Source organism: Oryzias latipes, chromosome 19 (assembly GCF_053564925.1).
Source record: "Oryzias latipes strain Hd-rR chromosome 19, Olatipes_Hd-rR_3.1".
NCBI classification, from domain to species: domain Eukaryota; kingdom Metazoa; phylum Chordata; class Actinopteri; order Beloniformes; family Adrianichthyidae; genus Oryzias; species Oryzias latipes.
In genome coordinates this window covers 6,875,631-6,898,183 of record NC_136255.1, presented here as the reverse complement: position 1 = coordinate 6,898,183, position 22,553 = coordinate 6,875,631, and the positions used below count along the sequence as shown (strand labels likewise).

The window sequence follows — 22,553 nt, the reverse complement described above, 5'->3', positions numbered from 1 at the left end:
AAAGTGGTACAGATAGGTCAAGGGTGACATGTGCATGTTTCTTTTAAAAGCTCAGAAAGTTTTGCTTTAAAACAATTCAATGGAATAAGGTCACTTAAATGCAGAGACTTTTGAATATTATTCCAGGAAAGCGGAGCAGCAATGGAAAAGGCTGTTTTTCCAAGTTCACTGAGGAATCTAGGGACATAAAGAAGCAATTTGAGTGAGGAATGAGAGTTATATATGTTGTTAACAGGAGAAAGAAGACGGCACAGATATTGAGGTAGTTTGCCGAGAATGGCCTTATAGGTGAAATTTATAAACACATATTTGTTTGTGCTTCAACTGTTTAAAATGAAACCAAATAATTGAACTTAACTTGGCATAAAACTTCTGTCTTGTTTTGTGTCGCCCTCTGTTGGCGTTGTCTCGTTGTTGAATTAAATCCTCAAATCTCCAAGAAACTGCAGTGCGTAGCATAGTCAAACGTGATTGGTCAGAACTAGTTCCCTCTCCAACATTGCTTCTTCCCATTGGTTGTAATTCTCTTAACGTGTCATAAACACAGAGAGAGCTGGACTCTGTCACAAACCGTAAAATCTGTAGTGCCGCAGCAAACACCTTAGTCTAGATATTTTTAAACCAATGCAGCGGTTAAAAATTGGAGGTACCCTTGTTTAAGAGAGATAAAGGAACGATGGAGGTGAGGTTAAAGACATGTTTTCTTACTCTGGTGGTTAAAAAAAGGAGCTCGGAGCTAGCATGATCTGATTAGCTGTTGAACTTACTGATGATAAACTTTTAAGAAGCATCGTTTTAAATGGAAAAAATTATGAAGTTAATTGCTTGTTGCTATTATTAATATAATTATTAATGTTGTTGTTATTGCAGTTCTCTGTATTTGACAGTTTTTTGAAAGAAGGATAAAGTTTAAAATACAAATCTGACAGTTTTCTTTCTTTTCAGAACATTCAAAACCTTCCCATCGACATACAAACCAACAAGCTATTGGGTAATATAAAAAGAACACACGTCCCAAATAGTCCTCAGCATCCTGACACGTTCTGCTGGTCTCGAACCAGTGTCACTTTGCTGCAGACGTCTCTTTAGGGAATAAAACCATGATTATTTTTGGTTGCAGATTGGCTGCTCGATCGGCGTCACTGCAGTGTTAAATGGCAGAGTGCAGTGAAAACCATAAGAGAGAAGATCAATGCTGCCATCCAAGACATGCCAGAGAACGAGGAGATCAAGCAGCTGCTCTCTGGATCCTGTGGGTATCTCACAGCTCAAGATCACCAGCATAGTCTATGGGTATCTGTAGAATTAGGGATAACATGCATAAACCATATAACTCCAGCTCTGACAAATACTCAAAAACCCACATCTATGGTGTGGTTTTTAACATGTTCTTGTGCCATTTTTCTCATGATGGAGGACATTTATAAAGTAAATTAAGCTTAAGATTGTTTTTGTGAGTATTTCTTCATTCAAATTGTTGAAAATCAGGAGCAGACACAAAAAATGCAGTAGAAAAAGCTTGTAGGAGCGACGTAGAAGGCACTACGGCAAGCCACAAGGTCCCTGCTCCGCTCCCTTCTGATGCATCCAGCTGTAGACAAATAGATCCATGTAGGTCTTGTTTTCCTCGTCGTATCTGGCATATGGCTCAAAACTGTACAGCTGGGTAGTTCCAATTTTGCTCGCCATTTTTGTTGCACCGATAATGTTAGATTGTGGGTTTGAGGGGCTGTAAGCTGACAGGAGAGAGTGTAAACAGAGGGTTGTTGGGAAGTTGGGGCAGGCTTGGTCCGCCCACAACTCAGAGGGGGGATTTCTAATAAACTACTGCCGTTCTGCAGAAACTGTCCTAGAAAATAACGCAGGTTTTTTTTTTTTTGTTTTTTGCTAAAAACGGCATAATCATAATTAAAAGACAACTAGTAACACTTTGAAAATAGATCCAAAGATGACTGGAATGGGACTTTAAAACGTAATTCTTAAAAAAATCAAAGGAGGGGGTTAGGTCTATTTAAAGGTGTGTTAACCACTGTGTTACATCACATCTTCTTATTGCAGGAGTGTAATTAGCCTGTTGTTACGAAAGGTTTTCATGTTCTTGGATCTGAACAGCTCCATCACTGTATCCCTATAAGTAATCAGATCTGGCGTCTCTCAAAGGGTCAATGATCCATCTTTTTTGTCAGAAATGTTTATTTTTTTCTGCCAATAGTTAGTCATAGAAAAACTTAAAAATGAAAAGAAAAGAATTTGCATTTACATTTAATTAATGTTTTATGTAAATGTTCTGGTTTTCTATGAGTATTATCCCTGGAAGACATCATGGAGTTAAGATGAAGATGTTGAAGATGCATTATAGTGATGATACATATGTTATTTTTATCACCGTAGTCAGATTCTTCTGTTGACTGAAGCAATGGTTAAATGGCTTCTTAAAATATGTTTTTTCTTAGTTTGTCTTTATACAGGATATATAGATAGATACTGTTTTCATCAATATGAAGCAAAAAATCATGTAAAAATATCAACAAAATGCTGAGGTGGCTAATGTTGATCTTTAATGCATAAATGCATGGAAATATTAGCAGCACAATGTCAGTTTCAGACACAGAAATAGTTTTAATAATCAATCAAGTCCATCCTTAAGTAGCTGATCTGGAGGAGAAATGCAGACTTTCTTTTTGTGCAAAATGTTCCTTCATTTTATCGAACATTTTCTCCAAAAAAGAAATTATTTTTTAAGTCTTTAATTCATGTTATTTCTTGTTTACTTTGTGGTTTGTACTTGATTTTACTCAAATTCTACATTTTGAAAATGATGCTGCATATGGTGATGTTGCTCCCACTGTATTTGTAAAATATTTCTCTAATTTTCAGGAAATTATATAGTGATAAGGGTAAATGTAGTATAAATGAATAAACACATTTTAAAAGTAATAATTTCCATGCATTTTTTTGTATTATCATTTTATTTTTAATGACTAATCAGTCAGCATTCCATCTTCTCAGCAGAATTGTAGGATTGTTAAGTTTAAGCTAAAAATGTTTTTATTTTTAAGGAAAAAAGGGCAAAAAATTGGTTTGTAGCTTTTCTGTTTAGACTGTAGATTTTGTGGGGGGAAAAGGTTTTTTTAATTCTAAAATTAAATTAATATAATGAAGTTTCTTTTGTAAATTTTTTCATGTTTAGATTTTTATTGTAAAGAATTCTTGTGTTCTGTATTATATATTGGGATATTTTAAACATTTAACATAACTACAAGAGCAAAATATATTCTTACTTTTATATTTAATACCACTTAAAACCTCCTGGGAACTAAATTCTAACAGTCATGTTTGCATTTATGAGGTATCATTAAATGTTCATGAACGTGTTCTTTCTGTTAAACAAATTCAAATAATTGTCGTTTAAAGATCACCGCCTTGTTGTGTTTTGTTGTTTTGAATTTGCAGACATTCACTACTTTCACTGTTTGAGGATCGTTGAGATCCTGAAAGGAACTGAAGCTTCATCAAAGAACATCTTCGGACGATACTCTTCTCAAAGGATGAAGGTGGGAGGAGTCACACAAGCTGCAGTCGAGCTTTTTCCAAAAGTTCTTTTTTTTTCTTATTTGTAAGTTTTGTTGTTTGAAAAGTTTAGGGAGGAATGTTTTTTGGTTGTTTCAGGACTGGCAGGAAATTGTGTCCCTTTATGAAGCAGACAATGTTTATTTGGGTGAGTTTGACCGATCAGTTATTGATGTCATGGTAATGTAAAATTAGAAATACCAAAGTCAACTTGAGGTAAATTGAATGCAGTTGATGGTAAATTCTTACAGTTCAAAAATCTGAAATTTGGAGAAAGATTTCATCTCCAGCAGAGAGAAAATCGAAGTACTGTTGATTTGTTTTTGTGTGGGTTTTGTTTTTGTGTCCCAGCGGAGGTGGCCAGCCTGCTGATTCGTAATGTGAGCTATGAAGGTCCAGCTCTGAAGAAGCAGCTGGCTAAAGCTCAGCAGCTGCAGCAGGAGCTCAGCAGGCGGGAGGTGGAGTGCCAGAGCTCTGCAGCGGAACTGAGGGAGCGCTACTACGCTGCCTGCAGACAGTACGGCATCTCTGTAAGTCCCAGAGAAATCGCTAACAAATTTGGATCGGTCTTTTTGTCAAGACAGTTTCTTTGTTGTTTTTCCATCGACAGGGTGACAGTGTAGCACGAGAGCTTCAAGCTCTGGTGAAGGACTTGCCAGCGGTTCTGGAGGAAGTTGGCAGGGATGCAGCAAAGTTAGAGGAAACGATTAAGCTTTACACTGCCTTTACACACTTTTTGTGTGACTGGTGAGTGTGAAATGAAAGCCACTGTATTCATAAGGGACATTTTTGCACTTCATCAATATAAAATACACACTACGTACCTTCCGTGCAGCTGTTCTGTTCAGTAAAATTGAGTATTAAGCCACAAATAGTTCCACTGGTTAATTCCATTAATTAAAGCATTCAAATAAAACGATGAGTCTGTAAAAGCACCGCAGTGGTGGTGTCCTCGGTCCCATAAGATCCCATGTTGTGTCTTCCAGGTCTGAACCTGTCCTGCCCTTGCTGACCTTTGTACAAAAGAGAGGGCACGCAACATTTTATGAGTGGAGAACCGGGACAGCCCCGTCCTCCGTGGAAAGGCCATCGATGGGGGAAACAAGTCCTGAGACCCTCTCAGAGGATGCGGTTGGTTTCAACATCTCTGTAGCATCACAGACATTTTAAACACCTGACTACAGCTGCCAGAATGCTAAAACCATTTCATTTTCATACACAAATTCCTCATTCAGCTTACTACTTTGTTAGAAAGAGGAAAAAACTTTGATTTAAGCAGAAGAAAAGTGGAACTTTCTGAAGAAAAAATGTCTGATGATCATATTAATAATTAGCTGAAAGAGGTTTATTATACAACAAAAATAAATGCTAGTATTTTAAAGAACTGTAAATTCATGCATTTATCCATTTTTAGTTTTTTAAGATTCAAAATGAATTGGGGTTGTTTTTTTGCCCAGCCTCACACATCCCATTGTTTGTAAATTCTGTGGCATTTTCTCTCCTTTTTTTTTTTATAAAGAATCTTTCATATCATTACAGTTAGAAAAAAGTTGAAGGTTTTGAAATTCTGAAAGTTCCTTCAAAAATGAGATCTCCTCATGCATGTAACATTACTTTATTACTAGGTGTTGTGGAGAAGTTTGAGGTGCTTTTATGAACCACAGTGCTGCACCCTGTTTTTAAAATCTGCTGTAGATTGACTGGGGCAACTTTGGAAAAGCAGAAGGTAACTCAGTTGTGGATGCTGGCATCACAGACTGGGGAATCAGTCTGGAGCCGACTACAGAGGTAAGACTCATGCAGTGTTAGAAATGATCATCTATTCAATACAATAAACACAAAAAGTGTGATAAGTTTAGCATTTTTCTATTTAAGCAGTAAAAAAATTAGAATGTGAGACACTACATTGCTGCTCATTCTTCTGATTCCTCTTTTTCTTTTCTTACTAACTGAATTAAACAGTTTTTGAAAAACTGAACATTGTGGGGGAAATTGAGTAACATTGAAGGAAACACATTTTTAACCCCTTTTTGGACTCTTTCTGTGTACACAATGCAATTCAAAAGGTCACTAGTTTTCACTAGATCACTTTTTCATTTTTCTAATATTCTTAAGACTGCAAGAACTGACGTTTTTCTCTATTAGAAATCATTTCAATGTTTTATTCTATCAAATAAAAAAACCAAATGAAAAGAATAAAATCATAACTCATTTGTATTTAAGCATAAAATATCTGTCATTCTGTTGTTATTTATATTATTCATATTAATCAGATACTGTTATAGTTTTTACCTTCCTAAAATGTAATTTAAACATGGATGTATTGTAAATAAACATAAAGACAAATAAGACCTGAAGTTGGCTTTAGAGTTATTGTTTATTTCTAATGTAGACCTGGTTTTGGTGCACTATTATCAACACTGATCTGTTGGAAATAAAACCCAAGCGAATCTATTTTCTATCCACTTTGATGTCTGTGTGCGATAAAAGCTTGAATAGAGCAGCCGGTCTTCTGTCTCCTTCATCAGGACGCAGCAACAGGCGCCATCGACTGGGGGGACACAGAGGGAGCTCCCATAGAAATTGAAATCGTTGACATAGGGACAGACTGTACGTCAATGAAAGAACTCCACATCAAATTCTGTCCCATGCTCACACTATGAATGGCCTGGACTCGAGTAATGAGTGTGTCATTTTTTAGGTCCCGAGGGTGTGGCGAGGGGAGAGGATGCGCTCGGTGTGCTGGAAAACTCTCAGTCACGCAGTCAGTTCATTGATGAGCTGATGGAGGTAAACAGGCTCCCAGATCCACGCGATTCACATCTCGCTCATTTCCTTTGTGACCAAACCAAACTCCTGAGTCGCGCAGGAGAAGGCTTGCAAACAATTTAATGGCTAATTCCCCAAAAAAAGAACAAATGAGCGATTTAATGTTAGGGGTAATGATTGACTTAAGAGTGTAGCTGGAAAAAAGAACGAGGAGTGTGCACAATAATAAAATTTCAGTAAATGTTTCAATATTTAAAAAATTTTAATCAAGAAAAATAAATTCCTTATAAATAATAGGTTGATAGTTAATGTGACAGATTAGAGAAAATAACTAGAATTGCGTTTTTTTTGTATGCTTTTTAATAACTAAAAATAAAAAATTAATAACTTGAAATAACTAGAATTAAGGCCTGCACGGTGGCGCAGTGGTTAGCGCCTTTGCCTCACAGCAGGAAGGCCCCTGGTTCAAGTCCCTGCTGGGGGACCCAAACCAGAACATCAATGGGGGGGCCTTTCTGTGTGGAGTTTGCATGTTCTCCCCGTGCATGCGTGGGTTTTCTCCGGGGACTCTGGCTTTCTCCCACCGTCCAAAAACATGCTTCATTGGTTAATCTAAATTGTCCCTAGGTGTGAATGTGAGAGTATGTGGGGTGTGTGATTGTGGACACTCTACCCTGCAACACTGGCGACCTATCCAGGGTGCCCCCTACCTTCGCCCACAAGTGGCCGGGATAGGCTCCAGCGGCCCCGTGACCCATCTCAAAACCATATATTAAATTATATTCCATGTTTGAATATTTAATTACAAGTACTCCATATGCTTTATAATTATTTTAACAGTATCACAAAAGAAGTTATAAGATCACAACATTCGTTTACAGACCCTCTATTATCATCTTTTGGTCTGTTCCCAGTGGTCTTTTAATTATGATGATGTACTTTTTAGACAAATTCTTAAACATCCACTTGTGTACGATTAGATCCATGTACGTCTTTGTTTTCTATGTTTGATCACCATTTTTGTTGCACCTGTAACATTTGGTTGGGGGTGTGAGGGGCTGTAAGCTAGAGGGAGAGCACATAAACAGAGAGCAACGTGGTGATGGTGGTGGTGGGGTTGGGGGGCAGGGTTGCGTCGTGTCAAGATTCCCGCTAGTCAATTTCTAAAGAACTCCTGCGGCTCTGCAGAAACAATGTCGAATTAAACTACACAGGGCATCTGAATAAAAGCGAAGCAGGGAGCTTCTCGCCTACCAAGCGTATTTCCTACGTCACAAATAAGCTCTTTTCAAATAGGGTTTTTTCATCTGCTCCTGGTGCACAATGAATAAAGTTTAAATTGTACTCAGAAGTACAATTTAAGCTTAATGTTCTTAATATAAGTCCTCCATCTTCAGAAAAATGCCAGAACATGTTAAAAACACCAAAAACACAATTTTCATCAGAGTGGGTCTTTAATGTGTTAAAAACATTCAAATGGACTGGACCAATTTAGAAGTTATATTTGCAATGTTGGTGTAATATATTGATTTTATGTAGTGCACCGCCTGAAGCTTGTGGTAAGAGAGTAAAAGAGGTAAAAGGGGCAGCATTAGACTTTAAACCTGCCCTAAACCAGGGAAGCAAATAAATTTACTGTCTTCAGATGAGGGAGCTTCAAACCTTTACCTCTAACTTGATCCATAACCGGATTTAGTGTTAACAGGTAGTAGCTCTGATGCACCATAAATGCAGTTTCCTGTAGCCATAGCTACAATTTACAGTTGCTATGGATGTAGTAAGGCTTATCGATTCTATTATATGATCATTTAGGGAAAAAGTAGATTTGTTTTAAAGTAAAGGTAATAGACCAAATGTAGGGGGGAAACTGCAGCCTGTCTGACATGTAGAAGGGGAGCAGCTGTGGTTTGACATTGTTCAGGACATAACAGAGGCAGCTCAATATAGGGGTTAGTGAGGGAAAAAGATCCTTGGAGTGTTGTAACAAATGAAGGTGAAGATTACCGTAGATTGTTTAGTAACTATTCCAAAGATAAATCAATGTTTGGAAGAAGGCACTAATTAAACCTGAAAATCAAATTAAGCAGTGCTTCATTTAAAAAAAGCAACAGAACTGCTTAAGCGACGGCATGTTTGATTATTAGCATGTTTGGGAACCTTGCTGGTTTGCTGGTGGCCATTGAGAACCAGGTCCTTCAGGACAGACTTCAGCTGTTGCTGCAGCACCTTGGCGGTCTGACTGAATGTTCACTGGCTGTACTCAGGTTCCAGCTTGTAAGGATTAAATGGAAAGGTTCAATCAGAAGCAGTTCTTCCTCACATGCTTCAGGTTAGATAAGATGGTCTGTAAGACAACTGAGGTGAAAAACAGAAAAGGTTTGTTGACCTCTTGTCCATAAAGCTTTCTTTATTCCAAATACAATGGAATCCGCCTGAATGAATAAGATTCTACATGGACAACTGTTTTTTAAGTGAATGCAAGGAGTTTTTGTTTGTTTGTTTGAGCTCATTCAGTAGAGAATCTTATTCAAGACAAGATTATGGAAGCATTTCATCAACCTAATCCAGAATTTTTAATTCAAAATTTTTAGATTATCGAGCATGCATAGTAAATAAATACAATAAAATCGATGTACATACAAGGTTGCTCCAGTCTTTCATGGATTTGAGAATAACAAACAACAAACAAGTACAGCTCATCGCCAACTACTGACTTCTTTCTTGTCTGCTGTTGCAGCTGGAGGCATTCCTAACTCAGCGCATTGTTGAGATGGGAGAGGAAGGCGATGTGGTATCGATGAGCCAGTTCCAGTTGGCCCCCTCTGTCATTCAGAACCAGACCCACCAACACGTCCAGGAAATGCTGTCAGGGGTGCAGGACCTCCTCGGCCGACTCACCTCTCTCCGGATGCAGCACCTCTTCATGATCCAGGCGTCACCGCGGTATGCAACACCGTGTTCAAACTGCGTTTGATAGGGTCAGATGTTGATGCGATTAATCATTCTTATTCATTTAAGAATAAGACTTGAAAGTTAGCTTTTGTTATTTTATGCACAATTTATGGTACAAACCAGGTATAAAGCAACTGGTAACAACAAAATTGCAATATGTAAAAAGAAAGTGTTACTATTTTCAGAATGGGCTTTTCATTGAAAGATTCAGCGAATTTTATTATTCCTAAATATCATTTTGGACTTTTGTCACTGAATCGTTACACATCCCATTTTATAATTAGCCAGTATTAAATATAGTTGTCATTTTTAATAATATTTTGTTTTGAAAAAACATATAATTTTGAAGGTAAATATTTGTGTTTTTATAGACATTTACATTTTCATTTACATTTTTAAAATTATTGTTAGTTGAAACATTTAAATTAAGATGCTTTTGGGGTTATTAGACTAATAAATTGTGAAATTAACTGTAAAGGGGCCTATATCATGCTGTTCTTAAGCCTTTCAGAGTAAACTAAATTATATATACGATCATATATTACCTTTGGCACACTAAAGAATGATTTTTTTTAATGAATTACAAGTTATTTTGGCAGATAATATTCCTACCCAGAAGTAAGACGCCTCAATCTCTGAGGCACCGCCTTTTGCCCCGCCCATTTCATGACATCAACTTAGAGCCAGCCTCAGCAGCGTTTCGCCCACGAAATAAACAACTGAACTTTTGCAAAGTTGGATGTAAATATTTCACAAATGAAATGAAAGCGTTTTGCCGATCACCGCTAGTTCCACAGAAGAGGTCGTTGTCTATGTTAGCCTAGGGGCGGTGCTGACAGCACAGACTCTTCCTGGAAGGGGCTGTTCTCACTTATCTACATCACAATGTGAGAACCCACTTGTTTTTGTGGATTGAGAGGAGCTTTGCTGAGAGAGCAGGTTTTTAGAGGAATACTTAGAAATGCATGCACGGATCAAAATACCACTTTGGGGTTGTTTTTCATGAGGAATGAACTTTGTAATACACTTAAAAGCTCAAAAAAGTTGATTTAGCATGATATAAGTCCTTAAATACAAAAGAAAGTTTTTTTTTAATTATTTTTCATCAATAATATTAGATTTTGATACTAAAGGTACTCTCTTAATAGACTTTATCATGAAAAACCCTTATATTTCACTGCTTTTGTAAGAGTGACAGTGTTTTATTTTTCTGAGCAGACACAGTTAGATCATCTCCCACACATCTTTGACTCAGCCCAACTGTTGTCATGGTTTACTCTGAAAGGCTAAGGAAATACATTGTATTTTAGATATGAAGTCGTGGGTGGCAGAAAACTTCCTACAGCTCAACCAGACAAAACGGAAATTTTAATCATCGGTTCTGAAGACAAGAGAGAGATGATTTTACCACATCTTCAGAATTTTCAACCTTCTCATTGTGTGAGAAACCTGGCTGTACTTTTTGACTCTGAGCTCAATTTTATCCAACACATTAAGTGTCGTTAAGACAGGATTTTATTATCTTAAAAACATTGCCAGAGTCCGCCCATTCCTCTCTCTTGCCAGCACAGAGGTGCTGCTGCATGATTTGACCTTCAGGCGTTTAGATTATTGTAATGGCCTGCTCTCTGGTTTACCCAAAAAGTCCATTTCAAATTTACAATTATTGCAGAACTCTGCGGCACGAGTTCTGACGAGAACCAGGGCCGGGAACATATCATACCCGTTTTAAAATCGCTGCATTGGCTCCCTGTGCATTATAGAATTGATTTCAAGATTGTTTTAATGGTTTATAAAGGTTTTTTATGGTCTTGGGCCTTTTTTTCTTATTTAACCAAAATGCTTTTTAGATATGAACCCTCGCGAATCCGGCGGTCCTCTGCCACTGGCCGCTTAGTTGTTCCTAAGGTGAGGACCAAAACACACGGTGAGGCTTCGTTCTGCCGTTATGGTCCTCACCTCTAGAACAGCCTGCCAGAGAATCTGTAGAGGTTTTTAAGAAGAGGCTTAAGAGCCACCTTTTTCATTTTGCTTTTAGTTGATCTTATCTGTGTATTTGTTCTATTATTGATGTATTTAATTTTATCATACGCATCTAATCTTATTGTCAATTTTATGTTGTTTTTTTTTAAACATTTCATGTATTTAATTTAAGCATCTTATTGTGATTTTAGCCCCAGTTTCTTGTGGGGATCCTTTCTACCAGGACTTGCTGGCTTGGTCGGTGGTTGTTGCCACGGTTGTCGCCCTTGCGTGGGTGGCTGGAGTTTAACAGCAGAGCCAAGCCTTGAGTTTTTTTTAGAAGTTACATTTATGAGTATTCATTGTGTGTGGGGTCATATGTGTTAACGGAGGGGAGTGGGAAGGATGAAGGGTGGGTTTTTATTGTAATATTGTGTATCTTTTTTGTTGTAAGTGTTGTGCAAGGCATGAGAAGCACTTTTTTATAAATAAAGATGGATTTGATTTGATAGTAACCACACAATGGTGTTTACTGTCTCCGTCCTCCTATTCAAACTGGACACACTCTGACAGTCAGTCATAACGCATGACTCCCTTCTGTGTTATAAAAGTTATTAAAAACTGCTCAGGAAGTCTTTATTGTAAAAATATTTTGCATCAATTTCATTTATCTTTTTTTCATAATTTTGGTTTCATTTTTTTACTCTGTTGATGCCTCAAACCTAGTCTTAGTACTGTAAATCACTCTAATGTGAAAATAATTGTGAATCCTATGCTGTACTTTTAAGATCTTGTATTCTTCTGTGTTTTTGATGAACTTTGTCGCTTTCATTTTGAACACTTGACCAATAAATTATCATTTTATCTTTTTGTTTCTGTTTAGGTATGTTGAACGTGTGTCAGATATGCTGAGACAGAAGCTGAAGCAGGCAGACATTCTGGTGCTTAAAGCTTCCACAATGGTTGAGAAGAGGCAGGAAGCCTTAGAGGAGCAGTCCAGACTTGAACCCCGTGTCGACCTGCTGGCACTACGCACCCGGGAACTCCAGAAACTGGTATTGTGTTACTTTTTGGAGTTGGTACTTTCCAGATGAGAGGGTTGCATTAAAGCATCAACACTGAGACTCTTAATCTCTATCCACTTTCTCTTTTTATTTTTTAAGTGTGATGCACTTTTAGCATCCCAAAGACTCATCAATTATAATAAGTATTTTTTGTCAATTATTGTGTCTGTTTTTTGTCTTTGCAGATTGAAGCTGACATTTCAAAGAGATACCACAACAGACCTGTCAACCTGATGGGGGTTAATGTATAATTAATATTGCAAATGTTTCAAAAATATTTCTCATAATTGAAAGGACAAATAAAAAATGTTTTGTAATTATCCTTCTTGTTGATTTGTGAGTGAATGATTAATGTAAAACAGTTTCTTACCTTAGCAAAAAAGTAGTACATTTAAAGATTGTTTTATTAAGTATACCTGAGTGAAAGTATAAGCAAGTCTACTATTGACCATTACATCTAGTGTAGGAAGGATACTAACAATGCTTCTTCGGACTAAATTTGACATTCAAATTTACCATATATAGATAGTATATAAAAAATAAACTTTGAGCATACTGCCTGACTTAGTATAAATTAAGTATACTTGTAGTACTCTTTAATAGACTGCTTTTTGCTACGCACTGACAAATTACTTACATTGTCTAACAGAAATACAACTTGTTTCACATTTAAGCATTATTTTTAGCAGGCATTTGTGAAAGTATATGATGGTGTTATTTTAAAGCTGTTATTTAAGGCATTGCCTACTTTATTTTTATTTGACATACTGTATTTTAACCATAGAAAGTAAAATAAGATATACATATATACATACATACATATATGTAAGTTTGAAGAAAAAAACATTTCAGCCTCTTTTTATATTCCTTATATATTTTTTTCGCTGGAAGGAAGGACACATTTCAAATATTATTAAAATGTGTATTTTTGCTATCAGTGCTTTCATGATTGCTATAAAGTGGAAATTCAGTCGGACATTATAAAACGGCGACTTTGCTTGTCCTGACAGCTGTTATTATTACCAGTGGGGGGATTTTCCGTCGGCTGATAAAACCTTACACTAGAAAGTTCTACGCATGCTCTGTGGGCGCGCGTGTTTTGGTGTCAAGCAGCGCTGCTAAGTTAGCCTGGCCAGCTAGCAATTTTGCAAGTCATGGTAGGCCATTCAGTAAGGGAAGGTTGGAGTGGTATAACGGGCTCAGTGGGGAACCTTTGATAAAGCTGGACTTATTTACCAGTCTTAATTGAGATTGAACCTTCTGGTATGAAAACCCAGTTAAATATTCTCGATGGGTAAGTTGTACTCTATTAAGATTTTTTAGCACTATTTAGTAGCTCCGATAAATTGCTGGTATATGGGGAATGCTAACGTGGAAACACATGATTAAAACATCATTCTATGGTTGTTTATTTTTTGCGTTTTAAAATTACTATTTTAAAGTATTTTTCGATACACTGAGTTGACAGCAATTTAGCCTGCAAAAGCTAGCACAGTTTACTGTTGGACTTCCAATGAAGCATTTTCTTTAAGGAACGCCCACTCTCCGTTCCTATTGGCCAGGTGGGACTGGAGTCATATTTCGTAGTTAATAACTCGGCCCGTGATTGGCTGTCCACTTTGTCACTCATCTTTTCACCACTTGTTGCTAAGGAGATTGTGTGATTGCCGCTTTAACGGAAGTAAAATAGTAAATATTAGCAGATGCACCTGTCACTTTGGGGGGTTAAACTTAGAAGTGGGCTAACTATATCACCCGGCGACACATCTTATCGAAGATGCGTTATACCTTGGTTATAGATGTATACTAGCTATAGCTGGTCCGAAAAGATAAGGTTGCTAACACAGCCATCGTCATAAGGACAAAGGTAGGCGCAGCTGTGCGGGAGGAGGGAGGAACCCAGCCCGTCACCCAACGTCGGTTCGTGCGTGAGCTAGTCCGGTGAGCGTTCTTGACTCCCATTCACCTTCAGCGGGATCCGATAGAAGTAGTTGCTCGGTCAAGGGTGGGGTTATGCCTAAACTCCCGGCTCCATCACTGTCTGCTTGAATATCCGAGAATAGAAAAGGTCAGGCGATGCGAACTAACATCACTTTTCCAGTCTTGGGAGGATAAAGTGGTTGCATTTGGCTAGCAAGTCCTGTACAATGTTCTCAACACATATGGGTACGTACGACGAGTGTTTTAAGTCCGAAAGCAATGTAATGGCTAGTATGTGCAAGCTGGTGTGATATGCAGTAGTAGTGCATTAAAATACGATTTTCCACTTTTTACAGGACTAAAAGATGAAAGTCTTTTGAAGAACAATCCAAAGAGGCATGATTCTAAGAAGTGGAAACCTCAACTTGGATTTTAACACCTTTTAGGCACAAATAACCTTTTGGTTGTTTTTTTTTTTAAACACCTCGCCCCCCACTTCTTTCCACTTCTATGTTCATGTATCTGTTTTCCTCTCCTAGTATTAGCACAGAGTCATTAAGCAAGCAGAATTGGTCCTTTTTTTGTTGTTATTTTTTTACTTTTATTTTTTGTTCCTTTGAAAAGAAATGCTTTACCTGAAAAAGTACTTCACAGAGGGCCTGATTCAGTTCACCATCCTTTTGAGTCTCATTGGGGTGAGGGTGGACGTTGACACTTATTTAAGCAATCAGTTGCCCCCACTAAGGGAGATCATCCTGGGGCCTAGCTCAGCTTACACGCAGACACAGTTTCACAACCTGCGCAACACGCTGGATGGCTATGGGATCCATCCAAAGAGTGTGGACCTCGACCATTTTTTCACAACTCGACGGCTGCTAAACCAGGTGCGCCAGCTGGACCGCCTCTCTGTCCCCAGCACAGAACTCAACACCTGGCTAGTGCATCGAGAGACCGAGACAGTGGTGTCCACCAGCAGCCAGTCCAGCCCCAGCATAACCCTGGACAATGGGGCCAGCCTAGAGGACATTAACAACATCGACTCGACCCCGGCCATGAGAGGAGGAGCTGCAGCCCCTGAATCCTCATACAACTTGAATGCAGCGGACAGCAGCCTGGGAGCCGTGGCCCCAGAGGGTAATCAGGAGCAGAGCAGCGCGGATGGCAATGATGACCTTACCAAAGAGGTAGCACCGTGGATGCAAAAACATGTTCATGGGTATATCTATTGCTGGAGAAAAAAACATGCTAAGAAATTTTTGAAATTTCTACACAGCAACATAAAGTAATTTCAAACCTGATCCCTCAACAAGCCAGGCAGACATAGTTATAGATAACAATTTAAAATGCTTATCTACACAATGCTTTGATATGTGGTATTCAAAGATTTTACCTATTCAAAAGATGTTAAAACTGGATTATTTACAAATATTTTTGGTCGTCAATCCAGTGTTTTAACCAACCCAGTTGAGTTGGTTAAATTCGTTTTTATTGGTCAACTTTTAACTGAAAAATAAGCACTATACTCCCTAAATTTTAACAACAAATTTGCATTAAAGAAAAAAAGGAGATAAGTTTCTATATACAGATCAACTTTTAGATGTGATATTTGTGTTAATGAGGGGAACCTGTCTGATGGACTTACAATGGCTAAATTGATGCAGCAGAATCTTTCCCTATCACATGATTATCACTGCCAAAGTTGCATCATCTGATTTGTGTTACATGGTCTGACTCCTCCTAGTGCAATGAAAGAAAAGTTGTGATAAACAGCCTAAAGCTCTAATTTAAAGTTTTCATGCTGTCATAAAAAGGAAAATGTTTTCAGGCATCAATTTTATGGTTTTACGGTTTACTCCGTTATATTATCTGTGCAGAATCTATGAGTTGAACTAACAGTTTGTGTAAAAGGCCATATAATAATGGCAACCTCATGTTTTCCAGGACATTGACTTAATTGACATCTTATGGCGGCAGGACATTGACCTTGGTGCAGGAAGAGAAGTGTTCAACTACAGCAATCGTCAGAAGGAGAGTGAGGAAAAGCCCAGCTTGCTGGAAAGCAAAGACAGGAATGAGGAACGGGAGAGCTGGAGAAATGGCATAAACCTACAGGGCACTCCGCCTGTGGACGGAGAGACGGGAGAGAGCATTCCAGAGCAGGTTTGTTTCAAACGTTCCCTTTTCTTTGACCATTGTTTTGTTTAGAAGAAAAGTTGTTTAATATCATACAGAAGAAGAAGCAGATTCCAAGAAGCTGCACTGTTGAGATGAGAGGAGTTTATTATTCCCAATTGGCTTGAAATCTTGGAATTTACTCTTGTATTTACCAGTAAAGATGTGCAGTTTCACTTCTGTGAATCCGCTTAGTAGCTCAGTTCATCCGGTGCAGTTACATTTTTGCATGTGTGTGTTAAGTTAAGGGACATTTGAATCTGAATATTTATCAGATTTCAGCATAGAAAATAACTTTTAACAAAAATGTAGGCAGAAACCTTCATAATTTCACCAACCAACATTCAGCTGGAAGGTTGAAGTGATAGGTGAAGTAAATGATCCGGATAATGTTGTTTCAGGGATTGCTTTTCCGGACAGAACACTTTTTTTTAAATTACTGAGTTGCTGTTTTGACTTTTCCTCCTACCTTCTCATTAGTTTATTACATACTGATTAGTGAGAGAGAAGAAATAGGGTGGGATGGTCTAAAGAGTGGAATCAGTCTTATATTTTAATGTCTGCACAACAGCACCTCCAGTTAATACATCTTAATAAAAAAAAAAAAAAGGAAAAATCTGGTCCCAAATTATTCACTGCACTTCCTGCATCCGTACAAGTACTTCTTAAAATAAATGTACACATTGTTTTCTAAATAAAAACAAATCTAAGTTATGACAACTACAAACAAGCACAGAAATGGGCCAATAAAGGCCAGATTTGATTTGGATTCAATAAAAAAATAGAAATGACTATTGCCGGTCTAAAGGACAAATCACACCAAATAAATCACTTGACACAAAAACATAAAAAGATATATTTAAAAATGCAAAAATAATAATAATTGACATTTCAAAATTCTTGAAAACACAATTCTCCAAAACAAAATTCCAAATTATGAACCAAAATAAAATGATGATGATGTCTACATACTTTTAAAAGTTGTGGACACCTTGATGATTAGTACGGAGCATATCCAGTGTCACTTCATGCCAAATACCTTTCAGTTGAAATGATGGACAAACATCAACAATCACTCAGCAAAGTCCCATAGAGCCCACCTTTACAGTTTCTTCTTTTGTTCGGTTTTTTAACATTTCATTTTGATTTCTGGAAATTACGTTTGTTTTCCTAAACATCTGATCTTTATTTTGTTTCATTTTCTTTGGTTTGTGTTTTGTTGTCTGGAATTTTGCTTTGATTCCTGAAATGTAATGTTTTATTATGAATTGTTTTGCTTTTTTAATTGTCGTTGTGATCTTTAAAATGTTTTTGAGTCGAATGATTCATTGTTATGATTTGGACTTCAGGGCCACCGTAAAATCAGTGTTTCTGTATCCTTTCTATACTATACAAAGTTTGGTTTCTATAATAAAATCAGCTTCTAAAATTGTTATTCTTTGGTTTATTTAGTTAAAATCTTTTATAGATTTTTGCTGTTTTTCCCTGAAGTTGGTATTTTGCCTAAAGGTTTTTTGTTGTGCAACTAAATTATCAGATTCACTGTTACCAACTTGTTAGGACAATTTGAGTTTCTCAATGTGTTTCTGGAAATTTACAAGACATAAATGCTTAAAAAATCAGATTAGTATATTATATATTTTCTTTTTGTAATACCAGCTGGCAGGTCTCAGCTCACAGACTTCACTGTCATTGCAAGAGTGCTTGAGGCTTCTGGAGGCCACTTTTCCTTTTGGAGAAGAAGCTGAGGTGAAATGATCACATTCAAGGAAGTATTGCAAATTGATGAGGATTCAGAAAATGTTTTCTGACTTTATGGCATTTTTTTTTTTCAGTTTCCAGCCCCGGATGTTACCGAGGAAATATCAGTTTCCAACGAAGAAGCTCCTTCCACATCTCAGAGCCTGCCTCTGGGGTCTCAGCTGCCCGGAGATGAGCCACAGTTAGACCTGGAGCAGCAATGGCAAGACATCATGGCCATCATGGAGCTGCAGGTTGGATTTCTTAGTCTTTTTACAGACTTACTTTTTTTTGCAGGTTTGTCCTGACAGAACTGAATAAATTAACGAGTAAAGTCAACACACTTTTCGCTTTTGTTGGAATAATCTCTTAATAAAGACTTTAGAAAAAGTACATTTTTATCACATCACTTGTTGTTATTTTAGACTTATGTTGTATTTTTTATGTTTTTTAATTCAAAGGCATTGGAAGTTAACACTACCGATCCACAGACTGACTTCAGCAGCGCAAGTGCACCAAATGGGACAACTGATGCAAACACTGTGGCAAACTTTGGACTTGCCACCCGCTCCACACCCATAAATGAAGACGTAAGCCTTCACCAGGCCTCCATCCCTAGCTGTAGCCAGGACTTTCCCCAGATCTTCAACTCGCAGCTGGATTCTACAAGCATCCCTCCACCAAGAGCCAGCATGCCCAGACTTTCCTCAAGCAACTCCTCTAACATCAACTCCACTTTTGGAGCAACCAATCTGACTGGGATTTTTCTTCCACCGCCCATCAATGGCTCCAGCAGCAACATCACATCCACACCCACCTTACCAGATCCATTTGCCACCTTGCTGGAGGAATCTATGCTCGATGAAATCAGCCTGCTGGACCTCGCCATGGAAGAGGGCTTTAGCCAGGCCCAAGCATCCCAGCTGGAAGACGAACTTGACTCGGATTCGGGTCTTTCCCTGGACTCCAGCCACAGCCCTGCATCTCCAAGCAGCTCTGAGACATCCTGCTCCTCTGCAGCTTCTTCATCCTCAACTTCAGCCACCTTTTCAGAGGAAGGAGCTGTTGGCTACAGTACTGACTCCGAGGTGGCCACTGCAGAGACGGAGGAGGGTGCTGTCGGTGGATACCAGTCTGAGTATAGCAAGCTGTGTCGCATGAGCTACCAGGACCTCTCCCAGTTCCACCCCCAACTCGACAGCATCAGTCACAATCACACTTACAACCTGCCACTTTCCTCTGCTTTCTCTGAGGACCCGGAGCTCCCTCTGACAGCGGGGAAGAAGACCATCCGCGACAAACACAGCTCCAAGCTTCAGCCTCCTCAGGACCTGCTGGACAAGCACTCGAGCCGCGACGAGCGCAGAGCCCGGACCATGAAAATCCCCTTCTCCAATGAAAAGATCATCAACCTTCCAGTGGATGAATTCAACGAGCTTCTAGCCAAGCACCATCTGAATGAAGCCCAGCTCGCTCTTATCCGCGACATCCGCAGGCGTGGCAAGAACAAGATGGCAGCCCAGAACTGTCGCAAGCGCAAGCTGGACGCCATCATCACCCTGGAGCAGGGCGTCCAAGACCTGAGGCGCGACAAAGCCCGTCTGCTGAAAGAGAAGATGGAGTTCCTTCGCTCCATCCGGCAGATGAAACACAAGATGCAAAGTCTGTACCAGGAGGTGTTCAGTCAGCTGCGGGACGAGGAGGGCCGGCCCTATCCTCCCAGCCAGTACTCCCTGCAGTACAGTGCTGACGGCAGCGTGCTGATCATGCCCCGCAGCGTGACCGCCGCAGAGCAGAACCGTAAGCCCGAGAAAAAACAGAAGGACAAAAAAAAATGAGGCGGGACAACAGCAGTTTATTCTATCACTTTGCTAAATCGGTAAGACTTAAGCAGATGCAAAAGAGATGTCCTTTTGTTCCTTTAAGATTATTCTGGTGAGTAGGAACATGGCGTTGGCTACTCCTTCCTCCTGCTTTAGTTTTTCTCTTTTCACTCTGTTCCTGCAGTTTTTTTTCCTGGAAACAATTTTGAAGCAGAAGTAGCTCTTTGTTTGAGTAACAATGTTTCATTATTTAGAAGGGAGATATAAAAAGGACTTAAAACGGGCTATTTAGGAGAAAAAAATGCTCTTGATCCTTTTGCACCATTCTGAGGGTAAAGAGGAGGATCAGCAGGGGAAAAATGGAGGTGAATGGACGGCGGCTGTAGCAGCTATGCACTGGAGGTTTAAAGGACTGTCGGATGTCAGCCCAGCATGAAGAGGCTCAGTGATTTTTCAGTCACTGAAGCTTTTAAGTTGCAAACATGGAGTCAAAGAACAGCACCTGCAATTGTGAGTGTTTCAATACCAAAGGCTGAAGGAGGTCCATCATTTTAGAATGCCATTAACATCCATACTAACCAAAGGTTGGATGGTGCGCATAACGTGATCTGTATCCATTCTAAAGGCTCAAATGCTATTGCACTCTTGTTTTGTGGGGTTGTGGTTTAAACCCTGGTTTTTGACTCAGTTTATTGGCAGCGTCTTAAAGCCCTTAAATGAACGGAGTCTGGATGGGGAAGTTGGATGTAAGGAGTTGGAGGCTGACGGTTGGTGTGCTGGCCGCTGCTAAAAGAGGCCTGAAGGTGGAGTCCCACAAGACAAACAGAGAGATTTTTGAGAGGAGGCACACCGCATTGCAAAATGTAACGACTTCCTTATAAATTATACATAGCACTGTAATTTGTCTTTGAGAGGCTTGGCTGTATGTCTGTTGCTTTCCCTTCTCTGCAGATTAAAATATGGGAGCTGCCTTTGGGAGGTTCTTATTAACTTTTTATGATCTGTAGTAAAACAAGGTTATTGATCTAGCCACATCAGCTTTATTTACAAGAATGCACCTTTTTCTGTTTATTTGAAGAAGAAGAAAACTTGCACAGAGCCTGTAATCTCGTGAAGATTTGAACATGCTGTGATGGTCCTACCGTTCCACAGAGTTCTTTATTATTTACATGGAAATCAGCTATAACCGATATGTTGGTTTGTTGTTGGAAGCCTAATTTAAAGAGGAGAGCTCAATTTGATGTAGGTAGAAGTTTCCCTTTGAAATATTTGTCAAAGAAATGCTCACAAGTTTTCACACCCTGGAAGAAAAAGTGGAAATTTGACTTGTGCTTAAAGAAAAGTTCTCCTCAAATGACTCCACATATTCACAGATATTCTTGGGAGCTCCTGTTTATAGATTTAGCTAGCCACTGAAGTTTTAGTCAAATGTACTGCAATGATAATACAATCTGTAAAGTGTTTCTGTCTTTGAGACCACAAAGACTGAAAGGATGTCAGACAGATGCTGGCATAGAAGTTGAATGAACTTTTACTTCCAACATTTTGGCTGTTTTGGATAAATTAGTGCCTGATAGCAACAGTTTTCAGCATTCCCAGTTATTTATGGAAATCCAGTGTTGTCTGTATTTGAATTTTCTCAAATATATGAAAGTTAAAAAATGTACATAGTAAATTTACGGCATGAGCAGATGAGGTTTGAGGCTAAAAGCATGCTCCAAAGATGCAGATGGGCTCCGTTTACACTGATCACATTTTTCATCTGGATTAATATTTATATAAATCCTAGTAAAATAGAAACTTGATTCATCCGGGGTGTGTAAACTCCTGAGCATAACTGGATCTGCCAGCTGTAGGCATTTTCAAGCTGATGAAGCTTTTGTCTAGAATACTAGAGGTCCTGCATCTTCTTTTGAGCTATGTTGATAAAGTGAGCCACATTTTTTAAACAAGATAAGTTATGAGAACATGAGAAATGAGTGTGTGTGTCTGTGTATGGGGGTGGATGTGTGTTGGGATGTGTGTTGGGCCACTTTGAATGCCTTCATTTAATAATCTTACCATCGTCCCTTTAAGGGTGTTAAGATCCAACAAGGAACGTTCTTAAAGTAGAAGTGCTATTACTTGTCTATTTGAATGAAGTCCGTCAGTGAGTGTGTTATGTCACCTTCTTTTTTTCACTTTTTTTTAAGTCTCGTTGCAGCTCAGATAGTCTAGAATATTTAGAAGCTGAACCGGACTTGCAACTCCAAGATGTCCAAAAAAGAAAAACTGTCTTTGAAAGGAGAGATGTCTTCATTAAATGTGATATTCAGGCATGAAACTCTGGTTAACATTCACTTCAGTGTAACTCAGTGCAAAGCCAACTACAAAGTACTGCTACTATTTAGTGCACTTTCCTTTTGTCTGTCTTGTTATGTAAATATTTTCATGTTTATGATTTCATGCAGTTCGTCAAGTGTCCATAACAAGTCTCCTCCAATATGCTTTGAATTTGGATGTAGTTCCTGTTTTAAGGTTTCTGTTGGCAATCAATTGTTTTTATTGATTAATAATAAAGTGTTTTTATTTTCACCTGTGA

The 22,553-nt window shown here is 38.6% G+C and overlaps 2 protein-coding genes across 10 annotated transcripts; both read left to right on the top strand.

Annotated features, from left to right (window-relative positions):
- Window positions 1-508: 508 nt before the first annotated feature.
- On the top strand, window positions 509-12,639 carry cdk5rap3 (CDK5 regulatory subunit associated protein 3). Its single transcript, XM_004080647.4, has 14 exons — window positions 509-682; window positions 946-991; window positions 1,121-1,252; window positions 3,454-3,554; window positions 3,670-3,718; window positions 3,922-4,100; window positions 4,181-4,317; window positions 4,557-4,701; window positions 5,266-5,358; window positions 6,099-6,180; window positions 6,272-6,360; window positions 9,077-9,282; window positions 12,137-12,308; window positions 12,503-12,639. Exons 1-14 carry the CDS (start codon window positions 677-679, stop codon window positions 12,566-12,568), a joined length of 1,503 nt encoding a protein of 500 aa, XP_004080695.1. The 5' UTR covers window positions 509-676; the 3' UTR covers window positions 12,569-12,639.
- A 753-nt stretch (window positions 12,640-13,392) lies between these two features.
- On the top strand, window positions 13,393-22,553 carry nfe2l1b (nfe2 like bZIP transcription factor 1b). 9 transcript variants are annotated; one of them, XM_020711940.3, is made up of 6 exons: window positions 13,393-13,611; window positions 14,594-15,421; window positions 16,212-16,397; window positions 18,069-18,158; window positions 18,245-18,403; window positions 18,611-22,553. In XM_020711940.3, the coding sequence occupies exons 2-6, from the start codon at window positions 14,864-14,866 to the stop codon at window positions 19,985-19,987; spliced, it is 2,370 nt and encodes a 789-aa protein (XP_020567599.1). In that variant the 5' UTR covers window positions 13,393-13,611; window positions 14,594-14,863; the 3' UTR covers window positions 19,988-22,553. The 9 variants fall into 9 exon arrangements, with proteins under 9 accessions (XP_020567599.1, XP_004080696.1, XP_078793915.1 ...); XM_004080648.5 differs by having other exon boundaries at window positions 16,179-16,397; XM_078937786.1 differs by having other exon boundaries at window positions 13,467-14,483.

Coding starts and splice junctions, on each gene's coding strand:
- cdk5rap3 (XM_004080647.4), top strand. Junction 992..1,120: donor ACAAACCAACAAGCTATTGG/GTAATATAAAAA, acceptor TTTTGGTTGCAG/ATTGGCTGCTCGATCGGCGT. Junction 4,318..4,556: donor ACACACTTTTTGTGTGACTG/GTGAGTGTGAAA, acceptor TGTGTCTTCCAG/GTCTGAACCTGTCCTGCCCT.
- nfe2l1b (XM_004080648.5), top strand. CDS start 14,864: ATGCTTTACCTGAAAAAGTACTTCACAGAGGGCCTGATTCAGTTCACC. Junction 16,398..18,068: donor GAGAGAGCATTCCAGAGCAG/GTTTGTTTCAAA, acceptor TTGTAATACCAG/CTGGCAGGTCTCAGCTCACA. Junction 18,404..18,610: donor TGGCCATCATGGAGCTGCAG/GTTGGATTTCTT, acceptor TTTAATTCAAAG/GCATTGGAAGTTAACACTAC.